We start from the raw sequence: 22,496 nt of genomic DNA, 5'->3' as shown, positions 1-22,496 counted from the left end.
TCAGTTCAAGTCAATGTTATTTATATAGACGTTATCTCATGACACGTCATACAGAGCAGGTCTAGACCATACTCTTTAATTTGACTGTCCTGTCAGTTATTAGAGTCTATCCGAGGACTCACCTTGGAGCTGTTGACAGCTCACTCACAGCTGAGAAAACGTTATGTACAGTATCTGGACACATACCACCGCCACCTGGGGCTTGTTAGGGTTGAGTTAAGGCACGTCGCTGCACAGTAGCAGAGAGGCGAGACGAGAGAGACAGGAGTGTGTGGGGCATAACATCAAATGAATGACATGGTGTCTATGAAGGCGTCTCGTTGTGGCTGGGCGTCTCCGTGGGAACCCTCTGCCTGCCTGGGCAATTGGTCTTGACAGAGCTGTCCCCAGACTCCACGATCAGTGCCCAGTTATTCTTGTCTCTGTCTTGGTCTGTGACACAGTTCTGGTTGTCACTGTGGAAATAAATAAATAAATATGTCAATAAATAAGGTTCTTCACTGAAAAATCATGACATATTTATTGTATCCATTGACTACAGACTGTAGTCTGTACACAGACTGTTTTTTTAAATGACTTTTCTTAATTAGCTTAAGTATGCTCATATTATGTCTGATAATGTGATGCACTAGCTGCATGTTATTTTCTCATTGTAAAGCATTTTGAGCTGCATATCTTGTATGAAAAGGTGCTATACAAATATTATACCTGAACTATCATTACTACTGCTTCTGCTACTACCACACCTAGGCCTTTTATTCAGTGCATGATTTGGTATATTCATTGTTACATATTCATATGATTGGAATATTTTTTGAACAGATTTTTTGCGGGGTCATAACTATATCCAGCCTATGTGGATTGATAAAGGTAGGTACCGAAGAAATTATAGAGTTTCGCTTTAGACAAAAACTTGCTACACAAACTGTGTATATGGAAAATCCTTTGTTTCCTCTTCATTAGTTCCTCTCCTTTAGTTCTGCAAATACAATCTTTCACAAAGTGCTTCCCTCCATTATACACTCCAGCTCTTTACTATAATCCAGCCAGAGAAAATCTGTTGAAACTGGAGACATTACATTAAACAGTGCAGTCTTTTTTTTCTTTTTTAAGATAATTTTTTTGCATTATCAAGCTTTATTAGATAGTACAGAGTTGAAATGGGGAGACAGAGAGAGAGGGGGGATGACCTGCAGTAAAGGTCCACGGGCCGGATTTGAACCCGCGACCACTGCAACGAAGGCCGGAGCAAATATGGTACGAGCTCTATCCACTACGCCACTGGGGCGCCCAACAGTGCAGTCTTATAACCATAATATAAAGTAAAATTAAATGTCAAAATAGGCAATTTTTTTGAAGTCTTGCCAAGATCACAAAACAAGGTAAATCTTTAACACACTTGGTGACTTTGGAAATAGCTTGTTTCTATGTCTGGAAAATTCAACCTAACCTATATTACTTTACATACAGTGCACAGTGTATGCTAGTACCTGTCTTGACTGTCTTTGGCGATTGTGCTGTCTTCATAGATTTTCAGCATCGTTTCTGTGCGGTCGTCTTGGTGCTCTTTAGGCTCCTGAAACCTAGAAAATAAATGTTGAAATGTAATAACCGTTTTCTTTCACTGTCAGTTCTGTTAAAGGGCATGGCTGCTTTTACTCTGTATTGTTCTTATTATCAACAAATCCAGATGAAAGAACATTGTATTAGTATGTCTCACAATGCTTTACACCTTCCTTAATCTGTGGCCCTCAGCTCCAAACCCATTGGTCCTTTAAAAAAAACTTTGTATTTTCCTTAAATAACCAGTCACAGTTTTTACGCAAAACAGGCCTAAATAATGTATTTGTGCTATTTTCAGAGACTCTATTGAAAGTGTGACTCGCAGACGTGTTTCCAATAGTTTTGGGAAAATAATAGAGCTCTGAAGCACAGAGGAATACATTATGTTTAAATAAATAATTCACTGTTGGTTTAGGTCTTTTGTTGAGTTTTACTTCCCAAATACACTACATTTTTGTGGTCTTTGTTTTTTTTATCTGTCCCAATGCTGCTGCTGATGATTTTGAGGCAACAAGAGCTTCAATTCCCTCCTGTCACTGTTAACAGTCAACCAATATGGCAGCAGATGGACAAAGCTCGGGGTGTGTGTGTGTGTGTGTGTGTGTCTGAATACGACACCTGGGCTCAAGTCTCTCTTTGACTTTGGCGATGGACATGATGTACGGGCTGATCTGTCTGGCAATAGTGGTGAGGTAAGTGTTCTCCTGCTTCAGCTGCATTAGGTCATGAAGCTGGGCTAGAAACAGTCAAAGAAAGGATATTTAATTCAAATAAGAGCATACAAAATATAGATGCATGGCAGAGATAAAAGTTAAATTTTTGTGGAAGACAAACCTTCATAGATCTCCTGCTCATTAGTGACCCTCTGGAAAGTCTCTTCCCAGATCTGTGAGGAAAAAAGTCTTGTAAGTTAATTCTCATTCAAATAAAATATAACATGGTTTGTAGTCATTCCACTCATGGGATACTTTGGCATGTACAACTCTTTTTCCCGGTTAAAATGTATGACAGTCGTTGAAAGGAAACCCCGTGGAAAAATGTAGAAACATACTGTATATCTTTTTTAATATTCAGAACTTGTACACAGAGGCAGGTATAGGTTATAGGGTATAGACATTTTAAAAGGTCAGAAATTCAAGGGATCACTTGGCCCACCTCTTCAAACATGGCTCTCATAGTTTCCACAGTGGAGTACTGGGCGGCTATCTGGCTGTCAATGTTCAATGATCTGTCCAGGATCTCTCCCATTTTATCTGTGTTGATGATGGAATGGTGTTTGGTCAGATCTCGGTGCAGCTTCTGGACCTGGTCCTTCAGACTCTGTATCTCTGTCTGAAAAGTCTGTGTACACACACACACACACACACACACACACACACACACACACACACACACACACACACACACACACACACACACACACACACACACACACACACACACACACACACACACACACACACACACACACACACACACACACACACACACACACACACACACACACACACACACCAAGGCATTCCACTCAAGAAGTGTTGTTGTATACAGATGCCAGGTGAAGTGAATCTGAGCGTGAAAAGCTTGTTGCCAAACAGACAGGTTGAGGATGAGTTTTCAAGGGATGTCATGCTGCTGCCTTTTTTTTGGATTGTTTCACTGTGAGGATCAGAGCTGGCTCGTCATCCAAGGAAAATAAGTTGATGCGGCAGTTTTAACCCACGTGGATCCAAATGCAGAACACTGTTTATGGATACAAAAACTAATAAAACTAAGTACTTATTGTTGATTTATTGCATACTCTTATTCTATAAATTATTATGACCCATAAGAAACACGGAAAATAGCACCTCTTGAATTATTTACACTATGTTCTTAGTCATTTTGTCACTTTTTTACACTTTTTGCACTATGGTCTTCATTTAAACCATTGTTTTGCACACAGCCCTCACCCTGTAGGTGCTCTCATATTTGCGGCAGTGCTCGGTGAAAGGGGTTTCCCTGCCCTCATCCAGGAGGACTTTGGTGCAGATGTTGCGGTGACAAGTGGGCCTTCGCCCGAACACCGAGCCCAGGGGCATGTCGCTGAGAGACGGGGAGCGGCAGGACACGGAGAGAGGGGAATGGTGCCTGTGGGGAGGGGGAAAGAAACTGTGTCCACATTATTCTCCATCAATAAAACATTACGTCTAACTAACCCCCACAGGAGGATTGAAGCCTTGTATGAAATAAATTGAACTCTATAATTGACCATGTGTTAGTCCACAGCTTTCTGCTGCTGGTAACCCACAGCCAGCTCTGTTATGGATGAATACATATTATGTAAATACGGTACATGTAATGATTGTACAGTTATAAACACAAAAACAAACTAGTGTGACTATTTACTGGCTCCCAGAGCTCTCTATCATTGCAATCAGTATTACAACCTATTCACTACTTTTATTTTGTATTTTTCTATGATTTAAACAACTTTGTATTGATTTGCTATATACAATCCAGGCATTTATGATGCTGTTGAATGTTGAATACACAATGAGACCGTTTCATAAACATTTCAAAGTTCCTCGTAGGAGGTTTAGAGGGTGGGTAAGGAGGTGAAATGTTGGCAAAAACTTTTCTCATAAATAAAACCACACTTTCACTTACTGTCTTTGAGTTGCTTGATAGCTATTTCTAAATTATTCAAGTTTCCTTCTTTTCGTCGGTCCGTAACTGGTAGTCTGCTGAAAACATTTTGTCAAATGTTCAAAGGAGTGTGCCTGGCTATGTTTTTTCTCCTTTCCGGATTTTTATCTCTATAAGTTAATAAGAGATGAAGATCTATTTTTCCATGACAATACCTATGACCGAGTTAAGAAGGTACACTTATTGTCATTCTTCACCATCACATTCACCAAGTGTGTGAAAGTGTATACACAACACACAGCCACACAAATAAATACACATACATTAATCTGGTTTCTGGGAGGATCATAGTCTTGGCTTCATGCCCAGCATAATTGCCCTGAAGCCAATCTACAGTAATTTAGGTGTGAATAAGTCTCGGCCGGTATGAATGTTGTCTTTTGAGCATCTCGCCAATTAAAGACATTGCCAGTCCTAAAGCATGGCTGCACACCTTGACTGCTGTTCTGTGAAATTATGATAAAAATAGGTTGCGGCCAGCAGGCAATCCAGTCCACAAATCCCTGCCCGCTTTGTGTCCCACATTAGCGGCTGACAAATGGGGTAAGGAGCTTTCAGACAGCAAATTGAGGATGTATCAGACACAATAACACATTCAGCCGCACTTAGTAACAGGCTACACCATGTGGGCGGCATCCTGAACTACCATAGGGTAACAAAAAAAAACTATTCCCTCCTCCGTCTGCGTTCTGAACAGTTTGGGCTCTTATGGCTGGTCCAAGCAACTAGTGTTACTAGAAAGCTAGAGGCGTACTCTGCCTCTGATCTTGTGTTACCAATTCGGTCTGTAAAACACATTTACTTGAACCAGAAATTCAAACACAAAAGCTAAAATGATTAGGGATTCACACTCTACGCAAGCCAAAGCACATGTCACACACACTCAAGGACACTCCACTTTAGAGAATAAACGGCAATGGCTTGAAACTAATAGAATGTATAGACATTTACCTGGTAGGAATCTCAGTCCTGCCTTCTTGCCGAGTGTTGATGCTGGAGACAACCTACAACATGTTCCCCCCCATCTCTCTCTCTGCCACACACATGTCATCCTCTGCACATGCAGCCTGTGTGCTCTCCCAACACTGACGCCAATTAAAGACTTTTGCCCGTGCTGAAGCCGTGACATCATCAGCGGACCTGGAACAAAGTGCCCCGAGCCTCTCCTGCTGCATGCCAGCTTCCTGATGAATCCTGGAGAGTTCTGTGAACTTACGATAAAAATAGTGCCAGCCGGGCTGGCCACCAATCCCCTGCCCACTTTGCATCTTGCACTGGCACAGGGCGGCTAAGCAAGTTGGAAAAGAGAGTTGTCAGTATGTTGGCATTAGTGGATATGCGTGGGCTTAAGGACCTGATAACAGTTGGGAGACAGTAACGTGGAAAAAAATGGGTCAGGGGAGAGTGTGCGTGCTTGGAAGGGGAGATGGAGCGTAGAAAAAAGTAACGTAAAAAAAAAAGTAGCATTGATGGGTGTTTAAATACATGTTGTGTTTACTGGGGATTTGATGTTATTCTCAACAAGTTACGAGACTATTTGGATTCCTGAAAGGGCCCCTTCAGAGTTTCTTTTGTTTTTCTTTAGCTACATTCAATTTCAAATCAACTTCAATGCAAAGTCTGACTTTTTAGCAGACTATAGCATAACAAAAAACCCCATCTCTATTGAGGAACTGTGTCATTGAAGCGCCACACTCATTGATCCTTCGTATCATGTTATTTGCTGTGTTTCTGGCCTGGCCACAACATACCAGAGCTCTTTCAAACACGACTGACCGCCTCCTTCCCAACCCCTCCAGCAAGGTGAGTTATGTAAACATATCAGTGTAGAGAGCTTACACACTGACAGAATAACTGCCATAGTGGAACTCAGCATGGCGCCTCCCTCTCTCCCCCTGCAGTCATCGCTGTCTACCATCTGTACTTGCACACCATTCGGGGATTTTGACTTTGGATTCTTTACAAGTGTGAAATATTCGGCCCAGGCTTTTTTTTTTTTTTTTTTTTTTTCGCGAGTACTTGGTAGCATCCGAAAGATGCTGTGGTAATATTCAGGCGTAGAGAGCACATTGTAAATTAACACAACCTTAGAGTAAAATAATCATTTATGGGTAACTTTTGTATTATATGCAGGTTTATGATCTTACCTTGTTGCAACACTAGAACATCCGGCAACAGATGGAAGGCAGCGCTGACCCAGCAGCAGTAAGGGCTCCAGACAGCGGGCAAACTCGCTTCTGTAGTCTGTGTTGATCTAATATTAAAGAGAGAGATAGACAAAGTTAGCAAGTGCTTTTTTTTAAATTTACATTTAGGCCTGTATTTATTTCTACCATATTATTATTTATTGTTCTAATGAAAAGAAAAAAAGAAAGAAATCAAATTACAGTCAGAAATGGCAAGATTCAGGTCTATTCCTACAGTAAACTCCACAAAAAGTTAGTGACAGTAACAATAGCAACAAAGGAAAAAATATGAAAAACAACAGCCATATGAGATTTGAGAGGATTTTTTCTGTCAAAATTATTTTCCCAAGGTAAAATATGTAACCATCAAAAACAACAATTGTAAAATGCAGTCATTCAATAATTGTGATGAAGTGTTGTTCAGCCGGTATAGATTTCTTTCAAAACAGTGATGTTAAACTCACCTTACAAGCGTGAACTCCTTAGTTTTTGCTTTTAAGACTTGAGTGTTATACCCCTTTGTGATGTTAAGTGTTGCGTGGATCTGATTGTCGTATGTGACTGAATGTGTACGTTCTATTATATGTTTTCTTTCATATATGCTGCAGCCTGCTTTAGGCTATACGTGCTTTAACACAGTTTATTTTACTGTATAACATTAAGCAGGGGACACGGTTACATCACACTGTGTGTTCCTATTAGAAGACCATGTTCTTAACTGTCTCACAATAAAAATTGGCTGTGGGCTTTGGGGGCCACAGCAGAAACACTGGGGAAACTGCATTCGGAACGAGCGAAACAGTTCATCAGTAACACTGCTGTGGATTGCACTCTGAATATATAACCTTTTCCAGCTCTGTATCAACACTGCTCCTCGTACTTACTTTGCTGCTTTGCACTGGTCTCAGTCGGTGAGGGAGCTTCACAATCCTCTGCAGCCTCTCCATGAGTTGCTGTGTAAGCAAGAACATCCGGGGAGTGATTCAGTGACCTGTTTCACCCCACTGACACATTATGGACAACATTTCACTAAAAGACCAATTCAGTGCAACTAATAGTGGAGCTAATTATTGCCAAGAAGAATTTACTCTGGATAAGTTCCATAGTGTTTCACAGAAATGCAGTGACTCATCAACTACATTCATTTGTTTAAACATGTATTCCCCTTTTTTTTGGTTATGTATCCACTGTCCCTCTCTTCCAATCTACAGATTCATGTCTTGTATTCCAGCACAGTAACTCCACAGTAACTATATTAATAATGTATAACATCCTCACGAAATGCAGCACTAATAACCAATAGTTTATCTGGCTGTACTCACGTAGCCCATGTCCAAAAACTCAAACTTGTTGGCGGAGCTGAGGAAGGCCGAACAGGTGACGAGGTGAACCTGAAAGACACCTCAGTGATCAGAGGTTATATCATATATTGATTTTTATTATTGAAGACCAAATTTTAAGAGGCTTTACGTACATTTAGATGATATTAGTTTGTGCTTTCACTGGAGGGATTATGAATGAGAAAAAGTATCCCGAGCACGTCTTGGAGGGTTTTATGAAGGGTTGTGGTGGAAATGTGTCAGCGGTCAGTGGTTTGATGAGTCATAATATTATACAGTATATCATCTGGTCTTCATACTCTACCTGGAGGGTCGGCAGGAGGGCAGTAAGGTGTGAGAGCTGCTCCTTTAGTGCATTCTCCTTCTCCTCGTGTTGACTGCAAACAAAACACACGCTGCAACCTTCACATCACCCGCCCGACTAAATACTCAGAGGATTCAACTCAGGAAGTGCAACCGCAGACAATATGCTCCATATTTCCACCAGCTAATCTATCTGTCTTCTCTATGTGTAACAAAGCCTGACATAAATAGCCCTTTAACGCCCTTCCGGGAACCCATGCTGCTGGACGGCTTCCAGGCAATGGAGAGGGAGAGGGAGAGGGAGAGAGATGGGGAGGAAAAATCTCATTAAAGATCCCCACAGAGTGCAACCCAATACACTCACTCGCTCACATGCACAAAACTGTTCTCATTCAATCACGGCAAACAACATGTGGAGCGCTGGAAAACTGGAAAAGAAAAAAAGTGCTCCTAAACATTCTGATTTCTTTCGTTTGACATTCTCGCTGTTTTGAAATGGGAGCTTGCAGTTCCACAGAGAAAGTAGAGACATGTCGTGTTATGTTGATTACTCATTAATCTTACATAAAATATAATGAATGTGCAATAATAATAATGAATTGGCTGCAAACATGGGATGACATTAAATCAAACATTAATGAATGCTATTTTTTAGTGGCAGAAGTAATGTGAGTTAATGCTGAATGGAGGGCTTTGGGAGGCTGCCACTGGCCTGTTCTTGCAAAGCAATGTCTAGATCCATTTTACAGCTTTACAGTCTTATTTCTCCACAAGTTTGCAGCTAACAAAGCAACAACGTGGCAGGCTGCAGAAAATCTAAATAAAGTTAGGACCCTTGCAGTTTCCTGTGTTGAAAAAGGCCCAATGCCATCTTAATGGGAGCAGCAGAGGTGCTAAAGGTGTCCCTGTTGTATTTTTAAATTGAAATAAATCTACAGACCCTGTCCAGTAGCGTTTTTTTATTGATATTATGGACTTGAGAAAGTCTATAATTCACATGCTTCATATTTGTATTTCTGTTGGCTGCGTTTTCACCGATTGGTTCCAGGCGGCACAAGCTGCAGTCACTGGCCTGAAATCTGTAATCCTACTGAAGCTCTTTTTTTTTTTTTTTTAATTCTGTATAAAGCGTTTGTTGAAGATCAAAATAACCCAATAAAATGTGTTTGGGGACAAGTGTGATTATTCCAGAGCAAACAGGGCGCTAGTATCACTCTGAGTACAATGAAGCACGATAGAATGGAAAAAGTATCAAGTGAACTGCAGACGGCACGGTAATGGCATTCAATTTGGTAAATATTGTGACACAAGCCCCATGGCAACAAAAGGAGCATTTGTAAATCCTGCATTGTACATCCTAATACATTTTATTTTACCTCTGAGCCGCTTTCAGCAGAATCTTCTTCCTCTCTGCTAGTATTTCCTGTAAAAAAAACAGATCCTTTTATTCATTTCACTGCCGAGGAGATGGCATTGAGCACTCAAATACTTAATGAATTTTGAAGATTGTGTGTGTGTGTGTGTGTGTGTGTGTGTGTGTGTGTGTGTGTGTGTGTGTGTGTGTGTGTGTGTGTGTGTGTGTGTGTGTGTATGTGTGTGTGTGTTGGGGGCTCTGTTGGATTGTTCATTGTGCCAAGAAAAATACACTCTATTCTCAAAGTTAGGTCAACAGAGACATCCAGTGGCCATGCAGTGCAAATGGTGATCCTACTTAATAATTCATTGTTATACACTGGTTGTGTGTGTGTTGAAACATTTCGACTCGACTAAGATCCAACTGGGATCACATCACAGCATTGTCCATAGAAAGAAATGTGTGGTTTCTCAGAAGTTTACTCTTTCCATTGAGTGATGAGAACAGGGAACAAACGACACTTGAGAAAATAGATAGAGCATTATATAACCTGCAAGCTGTTGAACAGAGAACAGATTGCACTCTCCTCTTCCTCCACATTCAGACACACTTCTCCGATCATTGCTCTGAGCAGAAGGATGGCCTCTCGAGTGGAAGTCTGCAACTCCTTCACCACCTACAGATGGAGGGGGAGGGTAGGGCAGTGTCAGCAAAATGTCCCGTTGGCTTCTGCACTGCCACATGTTTATCCTATGACTTCGAGATGAAAAGCAGCTGAGGCTATTTTGCCATGAACAACAATATCGTAAAAAAAAAACTATTTAAAAAGGCGGTACGAGGAACTTTTTAATATTTCTGAAACAGTATAATTTATCCTCTGATGATCATAATTTACATACCAGCAAACAAGGCCATCAGTGCAAAGAATGCTATTTTTATAATGTTTTTCTTAATACCTTTGTCATGGGTAGCCTACGCTCACCCAGGAGCAACAGCTGGCGGCAACATTTTGGTCCTCTCATACGCAGTAATATAAACGACCATATGCGATGAGGAGCTAAACCAATTCACTTGTTCCTCATCTGACAATATAATCAACGCTGGAGTCATTCATCATACCAAACGAATTGTGTAGATAAATAGTCACAGCTCTCTCACCAGTACAGCCTGGTCCAACATCTCACAGCCCTGCACGTATGCCGTTTCAATATCAATGCAGTGAGTCCGACTCTCCCTGTGGGATACAAACCAAAAACCTTCTAATGTAATATGTAGAGGACAGGAGAACATGTGGCAGGCATAGATTGTGTGTAATTGATTTGACTCACACTTGCGTGTCTCTGAAGCACTTGATGCAAAGCATGGACTTATTCTCTTTGGAGAACAGGATGTAGGGCTCCTCGTGGAGAGCTGCGGGAACAGACACTGCTTTTAACTTCAGCTCACAGGAGGAGCATGAGAGTGTATGTTTTTTTTCGAACGAGCAGGTTGGTGAAAAACATACGCCAGACATTTCAAAACTCAAACACAAGTTATTTGATTAACATTTACCACCACGTGCTAAAGGTGGAGTCAGAAATTCTGGAGAATGTTTGTTATCATCACATTCACCTTTTGTCAAAATCAGTCAATATCACCTCATAATATGCTATCTGTACGTGCACGCTGAAAAACTAAATCCAGTGCAAATACACAGCCTTGGCTCTGTAAACTGGCATGTTGTTATACGCTGGGCCCCCTTTCTTTATGCCCTTTGTTTACATACCAGTTTACAGAGCCTGTGTATGTACACCATATTCTTTTTTTAGCGCGCATACACAGTACGTACAGATAGCAGATTGTGAGGAGCTATTCACTGATTTTGACAAAAAGTTATTTTGACAACAAGCATTCTCCCAGATCACTGAGACTACCTTCACCACTCATCAGTCAGGAGCAACCTTCCTCTAGGTGGAATAAAGCCTGGTTTGGCCTGTGATTCTTCTAGAGTTAATAACAGGTGGCACTCACAGCACTTCCTGTGTTTGGCTTTGGTGCGTTTGGCAAGGGACACAATCTCATGGTGGGAAAACATTCTGGCCTTGTGAGTCAGATCCCTGCAGGCGCTGCACAGAGGCTGGCTGCAAGTATTGCAGAAGTACATCACACCTGTGTCCTGTGTGTGGACGAATAAATAATAGAAAAATGCAATCAACCGAGAAAGTTCAGATGTTGACATAATGTTATGTAGTTTAAGACAAGGCAATATTTGATGAAAAACATACCTTGAAGTCTTGAAGCTACAATTTATGTCAGTTTAGAAATTACGACAATGGCGCCCTCCAGTGGTCAAATAATAAAGACATTGTGGCAGCACAGGATTTGAACACTGAGATGAATTAATAAACTGCCCCAATGTTGACTGTCTGATTCCTTTACAATTAAAAACTGACAGTATAATTTGAAAAATCCCCCAAAAATGTAACACATTAATTTACATGTTTTAATGCAGCATTCCCTTTGCCTGTTGTTAATAGGCAGCAGGCCAAACAATTTGGCATCTGTCAATTTGTACCTTTTTGTTACTTTCCTGGTCACAGTTTGCACACTGCACCGTCTCCTCTGCGTCTGCATTGTTGTCGACCAGGAATTTCAACAGCCGGTCCTCTGGTGGAAGAGCGCTATTCCCTTTAACTATGGACGGGTAACTGTGGCAAAGACATACAGTCAAACCTGAGTGATTTTTCAGGTGAGATAAATATGGAGATATATTTATGTTTTTGGGAACAAGGTTACAGGTATTCTCTGACGCAAAACACATAGGAAACAAATGATCGTTTAAATCAGTAGCCTACAGTAAAAACATTTCCCCTGAAGGGAAATTATGTCATTTCAGCAGCAATACTAATCCAAAATGTTAATTAAAAAGAAAAGAATGTGCATCGTACCCACTGATACACAGAAAGATGTCATTGCACAGGTCGTTATAGCCTAGTTAACGTCAACAATGCAGCTAGCTCAAAGCACCCATGTGTGTGAAGTTCAGCCTCACAGCTGTTAAAGACTCACCATGAATTGAACCCACAAATGCAAATCAGTTATGTATCTAATTTAAGTTGTGTGTGTTAAACTTGCTTTTGCTCTGAAATCTGCCTTACAGGACAGTAAATGTTTAACAAGTCCTCTAATATTATTTTTTTAACAAGTCCTGAATTTGCTTTTTACTCTATTTGATTTACTTTATTATTTCAATAGCATATGTACCATACCTTTTTGTATTTATTGCGAAATTCTATGTATATATGATGCTTTGGCAATATTGTTTTTAGTACGTTCGTGTTCAAAGAGCTTATTAAATGTAATATTTTCTAAATAGCAGTATATTTTAGCACTACAGTAACTCAGAGCACCTGAGGAGGCAGTAGTGTCACACGGGACACCGTCTGCCGTAGAAGAAGAGAATGCGGAAGAGACTGTTAAACAATACGACACAAGCGTGGACAGTCAGCTGCGACTAGACTTCCAGAAACTTCCATTTAACGAGAAGCGAGGACGCTTGTAAACAGTCTGTCCACGGAGGGAAACACACTCGACGGTAAATAATGTCTGTTATTTCCGAGGACGGAGTGCGAGGCGGCAACGTTTTCAAAGACATTGGTGTTGACGGTGGGGACTGGGAGCCCACTGTTATCGAGAGCCTGTGTATGAACTGCCACCAGGACGGTATGACGAAAATACTGCTCACCAAAATCCCTTTCTTTAAAGAGATCATAGTCAGCTCCTTCAGCTGCCCACACTGCTACTGGTCCAACACGGAGATCCAGTCCGCGGGCCGCATCCAGGACCTGGGCATTTGCTACACACTCAAAGTCAAAACAAAACAGGACTTGGACCGGGAGGTTGTGAGAGCGGACAGTGCGACCACCAGGATTCCCGAGCTGGATTTTGAGATCCCTCCCTTCACGCAGAAAGGAGCCCTCTCCACCATCGAGGGCCTTTTGGACCGAGCGGTCGCAGGTTTGGAGCAGGACCAGGTCGCTAGGAGAGCAGCGCATCCCGAGGTGGCTGAGCAGATAGACCAATTCATCCAGAAGCTGAAGAAGTTGAAACAGGTCGACGAGGAGTTCACGCTGGTGATCGAGGACCCGTCCGGCAACAGCTTTGTGGAGAACCCGGTGGCCCCTCAGAGGGACGAAGCCCTCACCGTGTCCCGCTTCAAGAGGACGATGCAGCAGGACATGCAGCTGGGCCTCAGGGCAGACGACGACTTAGAGGAGAGGGAGGAGGAAGAGGAGGAACCGGCCAAAGACAACCTGGACGCCATGAGGAACGAAGTGCTGGTCTTCAACACAAACTGCCCCAACTGCAACGCGCCGGCCCACACCAACATGAAGCTGGTCCAGATCCCTCACTTCAAGGAGGTCATCATCATGGCCACCAACTGTGACAGCTGCGGCCACCGGACCAACGAGGTGAAGTCCGGTGGAGCCACGGAGGCGCAGGGCACCAAGATCACCCTGCGCGTCACCGACCCCTCGGACATGACCCGGGACCTGCTCAAGTCCGAGACGTGCGCGATCCTCATCCCCGAGCTGGAGTTTGAGCTGGGGATGGCGGCCGTGGGGGGCAAGTTCACCACGCTGGAGGGCTTGGTCAAAGACATCAAGGACCTGACCGTCTCCAAGAACCCCTTCATCTGCGGAGACAGCAGCACCAGCGAGCGGCTGCAGAAGCTCAAGGAGTTCGGGGAGAAGCTGGACAAGATCATGGCGGGAGAGATGGAGGTCCACATTGTACTGGACGACCCGGCGGGGAACAGCTACCTGCAGAACGTGTACGCGCCCGACCCCGACCCCGAGATGACCACGGAAAAGTACACGCGCACCTTTGAGCAGAACGAAGACCTCGGCCTGAATGACATGAAGACGGAGGGATACCAACAGGAGAATTTACCTGCTCCACCACCAACAGCAGCAGCAGCTAAAAAGGACTGAATGAATTGATGTCTTGTGTCTAAAAAAATCCCAGTGTAATTATATTGCTCCTTATTTTCTCATGTTTTCATACATTTTATGTTAAAAAGCTGGGTGAATGGGTGTTTCCATGTGCATGTGAGAGAGAATAATTCTAAGTAAAAGCATCATTGACTTAATTTGTGTAACCCATGGCTGTTTAATAAAGAGAAATCCTTTAATTCTTGAGTTTATTGCATTCTTGTAACCTACCAGAAGATGAAGCTGTTATCTCTGATTAAAATGCTCTCAGAGGACCACACACTTTGTGACAAATTATCTTTATACTTGTAAGCATGCAATTAAAAAAAAAGCATTGTCTTAAGTGGAAGTTCAGCTCTGTATGGGAAATTACATGATGTAACAATTGCTGTTGTATTGAAGAGTCAAATACACATTTTTGCACAATTTGTCAGACAAACTGCCCAAATTAAGATTCTACTGAACTCTGGATGTTTTTTTTATTTACAGATTTCAATGAGTTTCAACTGGATCATTGCATAATTACATAATCAGGAGACAATATTTTCAAATAATAATTCTGTTAGAAAATATTGAAATCAAGCTAGCTATAACTGCGAATAGCCCAAAGTGGTTTCATCATATTCCTCATTTTTCAACCATCAATCCAAAATCCAACGATATTCAGTATATATTTGGTATACAACAAAGCAAAGCAGCTCGAGTCAAAAACCAGAGACAATCTTGCCTGAAAAGGTTAATTCATTAAAAAACTATTAACTAATTAATATTCCCTTGATGGATTAGTTGACCAATTGTTTATTAAACAAAACCTTAGTGTTAAAATTGAGCACAATCACAATTGTATTTCAGGTAGATACATACTTCACTAGCTGATGTCGTGGCCAGTTTCTCTCACATTCAGCACATTTGCCTGTTAGATTGAAAACAACACTTATGCCTTATTAGGGCCCGAGCACCGACTGGTGCGAAGCCCTATTGAAACCGCCAGGATTCTTATTCTTTATTATTATTTTTAGTAATTTTTGGCACTTTTCAAAATCACAGTAGTACCAGGGAGCTATTGGGGGTCAAAGTTGAGGTAAACATCATAAAAAACCAACCTCATGAAACTTTAATTCATCATAACTCAGGCTGTGTTATACCTAGCTGCACCAAATTTAAAACCCAAATGTATCTTTGCAGGAAATCTTTTAATTTGAAATATGTGAATTTCTGACTCTCAAATCATCACAATGTTAAAAAATTCATAACTCCTAGCAGGAACATATTTTGTAAAACGAAAACTCTAGGGACACTCATGAGACATAGAAGATATACCAAAAAAAATGTTGTTTGATTCCGAATAACTATGACGAAATGCCGGCCAATATTCGCCAAAATGTACTCAAAAGTCATACCTCCACATTACTCTGCAGGATTGCAGAGTAAAGTGGACTCATAACAACTTTTTGTGCAAAAAAATATATGATACATGGAAGATGATATACCCGAAAGCTTGTTTTAATCGGAACCACCGTCTTGCAGCACTGACGCGTCATTCGCCAAAAAACATCAAAAACTGACCTCATGAACCCTTTAATTGATCATAACTCAGGCTGTGTTACACCTAGATGCACAATATTTCATATAGCAATGTACAATCCCAGGACAAACAAAAAAGCCTCTTGAAGCTCCGCCCCAAAATCAACAGGAAGTCTTTTAATTTGAAATATTCGCCAAAAAAACAGGCAGTTGGCCTAACTCCACCATACTCTGTCTCATCTTCTCCAAATTTGTTATGGTTAATGACACCCAAGGCCTGAGGAAGCCTAAACACTAATATTCATATAAAGTGAGAGCGCCACCTGTCAAAACGCCTTCGCCGTAGCTTGGCGTCTTCGCCAGTAAACAGGAAGTAGCTGTAACTCCACTATACTCAGTCTGATCTTCTCAACATTTGATATGCTTAATGAGACCCAAGGCCTGAGTAAGCCCACACAATAATATTAAGAAAAAGTGAGAGCGCCAACTGCTGGGTTAAGTAAATATTGCATACTAGTTATTTCGCTCTGCAGTCCCATGTGCTCCAAACTTCACCTGCCTGGTAAGAGCCCAGGCCTGAGGACTTCCTCGCATCCGTATCAAGCGTGTTGCGGCAACTTCCACACTTCCGGTGACAGGTATTACTGGAGAACTGTGCCGCGTGCTCCGAAGAGGAGGAGACTACGGCGTCCAGCACGGAGGTGCGAGGGCCCGGTCATCACTGCTCGCAGTTTTAATTTTGATTAATTTGCATTGACACAAATGTCCCTCGCCCAGTTTCTGCTGTGGGTCTTTTATCTAGTTTTCATAGCAACAAGGCTCTATTGTGTTCTACTAATAGCAGAGTGGTGAATTCCTAGATTACATGGTTCTTGAGTGAGCAGCTGTTTATGTTTGCAGGCTCCTCCTGCTGCTGGAAATAGTAGCTGCCAGGCAGCGTGGCCCTGCATCCAGAACACACTCTGCCCAGTTTTAATTTTCATTGAAAACCAATGATTGCCTGGGTGGTCTGCCCTCCCCTTCATTTCTCAGTATATTGTGCTATGAATATTATCATTATTATACCTTTGACTTTTCCAGCTGACTAGTAGGCTACACCTTATCTTCCTCAGCACAGGTTAATATTAAATATCTACAGATAAATATGGAAGTCGTCTGAGGTTTAGCCAGTTTGTCTAGGTTATATAATTTTTTATATTTAAATCCCAGTAAGCTCATAGTATAGCGTCGACACATGGAAAGAATCTGGGTGATAATGAATTCGAATACATACCCTCAGCAGAATCACTTTTTTAGGAGGTGGTGGATATAGTTGGGACTGAGCGGAAGCAGCAAGCAGGGGCTGCCCATCAGTGAAGCAGTTTTCAGAGTGACTTACATAGGTTTGTAATATTTAATTGATGTAATTTGTAAGCTGCTTGAATTTGTGTACTGTTGACTGTGAACGTATCTGTAGGTTAATGGCAAATGAGACGAGCAATGCTGATCTCCTTTTATTTTATTTTTTACTGCTTGTGAATGCATATGCTGATGTCAAAAATAATCACCCTATACAAGGGACATAAAAACATGAGCAGTTGGTTATAATGCACACTGAGGCCCTCATTTATCAACCGTGCGTAGACCAGAAAAGTGGGTGTACGCACATTTCCACGCAAACATCGGCATTTATCAATATGGACGTGGGCGTAGGGTACGCTCAAATCCCACGCCAGCTCTCAGCTCGTGTACGCAAGTTTGTAAACAGCATGGACTCGCAGTGCAGGCTGTGCCGGGTAGCCGATGACTTTGTTGGACAATTATTAGAAGATAATACAAATGCAGTGTTTGCTCAGACCGAAATAAAGATATTAATCACTTAAAAATGTGCAGCTTATGGTGTGCAACTAAAGGCTCAGTTATGCTCCAATTCCGTGCGTAAATAGAGACGTACGTTTACAACGTTATATCCGTCACTGCCCTCATACTTCCATGCGTCCTTTATGTTGGAATCGACATTTAACAAATCAACCATTAGTGGGCAGCATCGCCGCTCAGAGTAAAAAGTTACTCAAATAGGAAGAAGAAGAGTCAAACAGTTACAGTGAATTGACTGGAATACATATTTTATAATAGGTCCATGGAAGAAACAGCTTTAGCGATACTACCGTAGCAATGGAAGAGGCTAAACTAGAGGCTGTATTATAGACAGCGGGGTCTGAGGACATCAATCACGACATGTCAAACAAACTAGTCTCGCACGGACCTCCGGTACTTCTCTATTGCTGCAGTCAGCCTGCCGTCTAGCTGACATTCTTCCCCGTGCGATCCCCGCTCATGCTGCTCTGTTGTAGTTGTCTGTCCCTGTGCCCCGGCCGTGTAACTTCATAGATATATACATGTGTATGTAATTTCGTACCAACTCACACAAACCTCTCCTCAAAAGTTAAGACCTTTTCTAAAGTATTATGTCTTTCGTTTGTGTTTGTAAACAAATGTACAGTAAGTGAAAGTGAACTGTTGGCTGTGCGCCCCTTATATTAACCTATATACTATCTATGTGCGCCCCCCGTGATATTCGGTAGTAATGCTCCGTTCTGTCCGTTTGGTACGCATCCGCAAGCTTGCAGGATACGTGCAGAAATACGCACGTAATGTACGCAGAGTACGGACAGAAGGCTCCGTCCGTATCCGTATGCGTATCTAGCGTAGAGCATAAATGAGCCTTGAGTAGGAGAGCTGATTCAATAGTGCGCACACCGGCAACTTATGCTCTACACTAGATACGCACCTCTTTTAATGTGTCATTGATCGCTTAAGCGAGCGATTTATTTCCACCGTTAACCGGCACGTTTTTCCGATCTGCTGGTGGAGCAGGACAGTGGGCGCTCTCACAGCTGATCGTTGCCGGGTCGGCTTGTGCAGCTGACGGCCGGGCTGACCACTCGTGCCAAGCGCATGCTGTCATACATTAAAACGCAAAATGTGTTATTTTTAGTTTTTAAAACCCTTTTGAGTAGTGCTATCTATAAGGGCCAATACATTCTAATCATTCAAATCTCTGCAGACGTCTATTTATTTTATGGGGACCATTATCGGACAGTTTGTGCGTCTTTTTCTCCTCTACCACTATGAATATTATGCCCGCACCCACAGTTGGTTGCATTTCAGAACAGCAACACACTGTTTTTAGTGCCGATTTTTGAGTCAGACCACTTTTTCTTCATCTATGTAAAGAAATGGCGACATATAATTGTATATGCTGTTAGCATTTGAGCGATAGCCTGATGTAAACCTGAAATGCAAAATCCTCAGCTGGAGATCGTTTCTACCTTTATTTATACAGGTAGGCTATATCCCATTGAGACCGAAGACTCTTTTGCAAGGGAGACCTGTTTTCCTTTCCCACGTTACCATTCACACACACATTCATACACCGATAGCAGGCTAACTATCGACATTCACACGAGGCAAGGTGGGTGAAGTGTCTTGCCCAAGGACACAACAACTATGACACAGGTGGCAGGGCGGGGATCGAACCTCCAACCCTTTGATCATCGGCCGACCCGCTCTACCAGCCCACAGTCGGCCCTCGTTTGTTGTCAACACCAACGCTGTTGACCGCAGCAGTTATTTCCTTCCTAACTGCTGCCTTCTGTCGTTCTTTGATGCCGCTTGTAATGCTCCGAAATGAAACTTTTTTTTCTACTTTCGCTGTTATTCTGTCAATTTCTACTTCAGAGAAGTTCCTCTTCTGTGCCGTAATGTGCATATCCATGTCGTAAAACCTCTGGGCGAGGCCTCTAAACTGAGAAAATATAGGGGCGTGATACGATTGTTTTCAGCCGCCGCATTTATCAATAATGGCCTGGCGTACACTGAGATTGGCGAGATAGGACTGTTTGATAAATCCCACGCGATACCTGGCATAGGGAGGTATTTGCGCCAGAATCTGCACCAGTTTCCACGCAAATTTGATAAATGAGGGCCTGAAAATCCTCTCTATGCGATTCTCTTCATACACACACAAGAGAGAAATAAAAAAAATGCTCCAATTTGTAGCCTACATGACTCGGCAGAAAAGATTCCTAGAGTAGCCTAATCTGCGTGCAGTCAAGCTCTTTCCTGAACATCCATGTGTGCTTTGATTGGAGAAAGTTACTACTGCAGTCAGACCTGAAGGTGACTGTTGACCACGTGTCTCTCCTTAATAGGGGTTGAAATGGATTAGTATCATGTGACTGCTTTTGATTGCCCTAAGCTGCTGGCGCCGGTGGCGAATGTTTGCAGTGTGACCAGTCTTAGAGGAACTCGCAGGCTCATGCTAAGCATTGGGAGCCAAGAACTAAATCAGACACAGGGATGACCCTGCAGCTGCTGTGGCCGCTCAAGCCTGCCCCATGGCCAGCTATAGGTCTCCTAAGCAGCACCCTAAACACAAAACAATAGGTCCCCTCAGCAGCACCCTAAACACAAAAACAGAGACACTTGATGCTCTCTGAAACCAATGGGATTGTCCTCAAATCTCCTGCATGAAAGCCAACCAATCAACTACTAATCGACTTATGTGGAACTGGAACGGATCCCTTCGAGCGCCGCTGCCCGTGAAAATGTGGCTTTCAACACAAATAAATGTCCCTTGACCCCCCAGTTGGAATTTGAGGCGGAAAATGATATTTAGCTTCAGGAATTCAAAACGTTTTTTATCGCGTTTGAACAGTTTGACATCCACCTGCTGCTCATCACACTGCATCCTAAATTTGTATCATGATGATACAAGCGGTGTGAGGTTGTAATCCAAACTGAGTGTGTCTATAAGCTCCCAAAACAATCCCTGACCTTTGGCCTCCATATTTTTGATTGTTTGGGGTTTCATGGCTTAAGTAACACACAGGTGTCATATCAAGGCTCAGATACCCTGCACACAGGGCCGCCTTTATGCACAGGCTTACCTGGGCCGAAGCTTACTGTCTCAATATAGGCCCCTGATCTAAGAAGGCCCCGAACACTGTCATTTAAAACAATAAATTATTGACTGGCTCATGATAGGCCCCTAATCTTCGTAGGGGGGCCTATCATGAAGATTAGGGGCCTATTTTTTTTTCAAGAAAAAGAAAATGAAAAAAGAAGTCAAACACTGAGGTATTTAAAGTACAGCTGATTACATGGCAGATCAAGGGCCTATATTGAGTTGAGCCATTAAAAACAAAACGAAGAATTCAAAGCTTTGGGATAAGGGATTATTAAAAAAAAATGGAATGCTGATTAACTGGATTTTTTAAACCTGTATATTTTTTTTGGTATTTCTGTGTCTCCAAATGATTCCAGAAAATAGCTCACTTAGGACACAGTTGATTTAGCCTTAGTTTTCTTCTCAAAGTGCACCAGATTGATGCATTTTACTTTAAAAGGTTCACATTTTTCTTCCGGGGGGGCATGCCCCCGGACCCCCCTAGAAGGTCCTGGGTCCCCACCGCTGTCTCTTCAATAACTTGGAAAAACACTGTAACCAACCATGTGTGTTTGGTTATAAAAAGTCATTAGAACAGGAAGGGGTTTAAGTAAGCCTACATGTTACCTTAAGTGATTTTGTATTTAATCAATAGAGATATTGTGGTGTAGACAAACATGGCTTTAACACATCTGTATTGTAAGACCGCCGCCCGAGGGGGCCTACGAAACCTCTCAGCCCCAGGGCCTAGTGGCCGGTAAAGGCAGCCCTGCCTGCACAGACACCAAAACCCTCAGTTCAACATCCAGGAAACGTGATTTTAGCCTTCATATTTTTAAGGGATGTGTTCTCCTTATTGTGAATATATAAAAGGAAATACAGTTTTTTGAGAAGGTAAAATAGATAAAAACTTCCAGAGCAACATGGTACAAATTGATCATCTATAGGCAGCATGATATGGGTGCTGATCAACACCCCACAGTGCAATCTCTTACCCACAGAGGGGGCAGCTGAGGCGACTGTCATTGATCCGGCCCCGTAGGCAGCGGGCACAGAAGATGTGGTAGCAGTCCAACAGACACGGGGACTGGTACTGCTCGTGGCACAGTGGGCAGACCAGAGGGTGGACGTTACTACAGTCCGCGTTACACAGGTTTTCAACGTTGGTGAAGATTCCTCCGGCCATCTGCAAACTAAGGCACATCATCACATCACTAAACCAGAAAGCTTCAGCATGTGTAAACAGACTCAATATTGTAGTTATCATCATGAGAGAGGCAAAGCAGACTGATATGAAACACTTTAAACAAGTGAGTCAAATATACATTTCCATAGAAAATAGGACATTTTTTATTTTTCTATAATCTATGAAGTTCTAGGCTATTATTTACTATGCTGAATAATGGATTGTGATTGTTTTACTTAGCTGGTTTTACTATAGGCTACCTGTGTTTTGATAACCTTGAAATAGTTTTTCATTACCTTGTAGTGTTTCATGAACTGTCACCAACAATGTGAATTTAAGCACTTTTATGCATGAGTGCCTATACTGTATGTAATTTATGTTCTATGTGTGTAGGTGCACTGTGACCAGTGTTTTTTTGTGATGCATTGGTTTGGAGCCCAATACAAATG

The 22,496-nt window shown here is 42.2% G+C and overlaps 2 protein-coding genes across 2 annotated transcripts; one reads left to right on the top strand and one right to left on the bottom strand.

Annotated features, from left to right (window-relative positions):
• Window positions 1-304: 304 nt before the first annotated feature.
• rnf207a (ring finger protein 207a) lies at window positions 305-22,047 on the bottom strand (the record flags this gene model as incomplete). Its single annotated transcript, XM_080026672.1, has 17 exons — window positions 305-455; window positions 1,491-1,583; window positions 2,182-2,299; window positions 2,398-2,449; window positions 2,719-2,904; window positions 3,516-3,693; window positions 6,399-6,505; window positions 7,322-7,390; window positions 7,760-7,828; window positions 8,082-8,154; window positions 9,457-9,503; window positions 9,985-10,110; window positions 10,593-10,668; window positions 10,763-10,844; window positions 11,445-11,589; window positions 11,989-12,121; window positions 21,857-22,047. 17 exons carry the CDS (start codon window positions 22,045-22,047, stop codon window positions 305-307), a joined length of 1,896 nt encoding a protein of 631 aa, XP_079882798.1.
• Window positions 12,883-14,625, top strand: zpr1 (ZPR1 zinc finger). Its single transcript, XM_080026673.1, has one exon. It carries the CDS (start codon window positions 13,016-13,018, stop codon window positions 14,405-14,407), a length of 1,392 nt encoding a protein of 463 aa, XP_079882799.1. The 5' UTR covers window positions 12,883-13,015; the 3' UTR covers window positions 14,408-14,625.
• Window positions 22,048-22,496: the final 449 nt, after the last annotated feature.

Source organism: Ammodytes marinus, assembly GCF_949987685.1.
Source record: "Ammodytes marinus genome assembly, chromosome: 4".
NCBI classification, from domain to species: Eukaryota; Metazoa; Chordata; class Actinopteri; order Uranoscopiformes; family Ammodytidae; genus Ammodytes; species Ammodytes marinus.
This window is presented reverse-complemented; position numbering and strand designations above follow the sequence as displayed.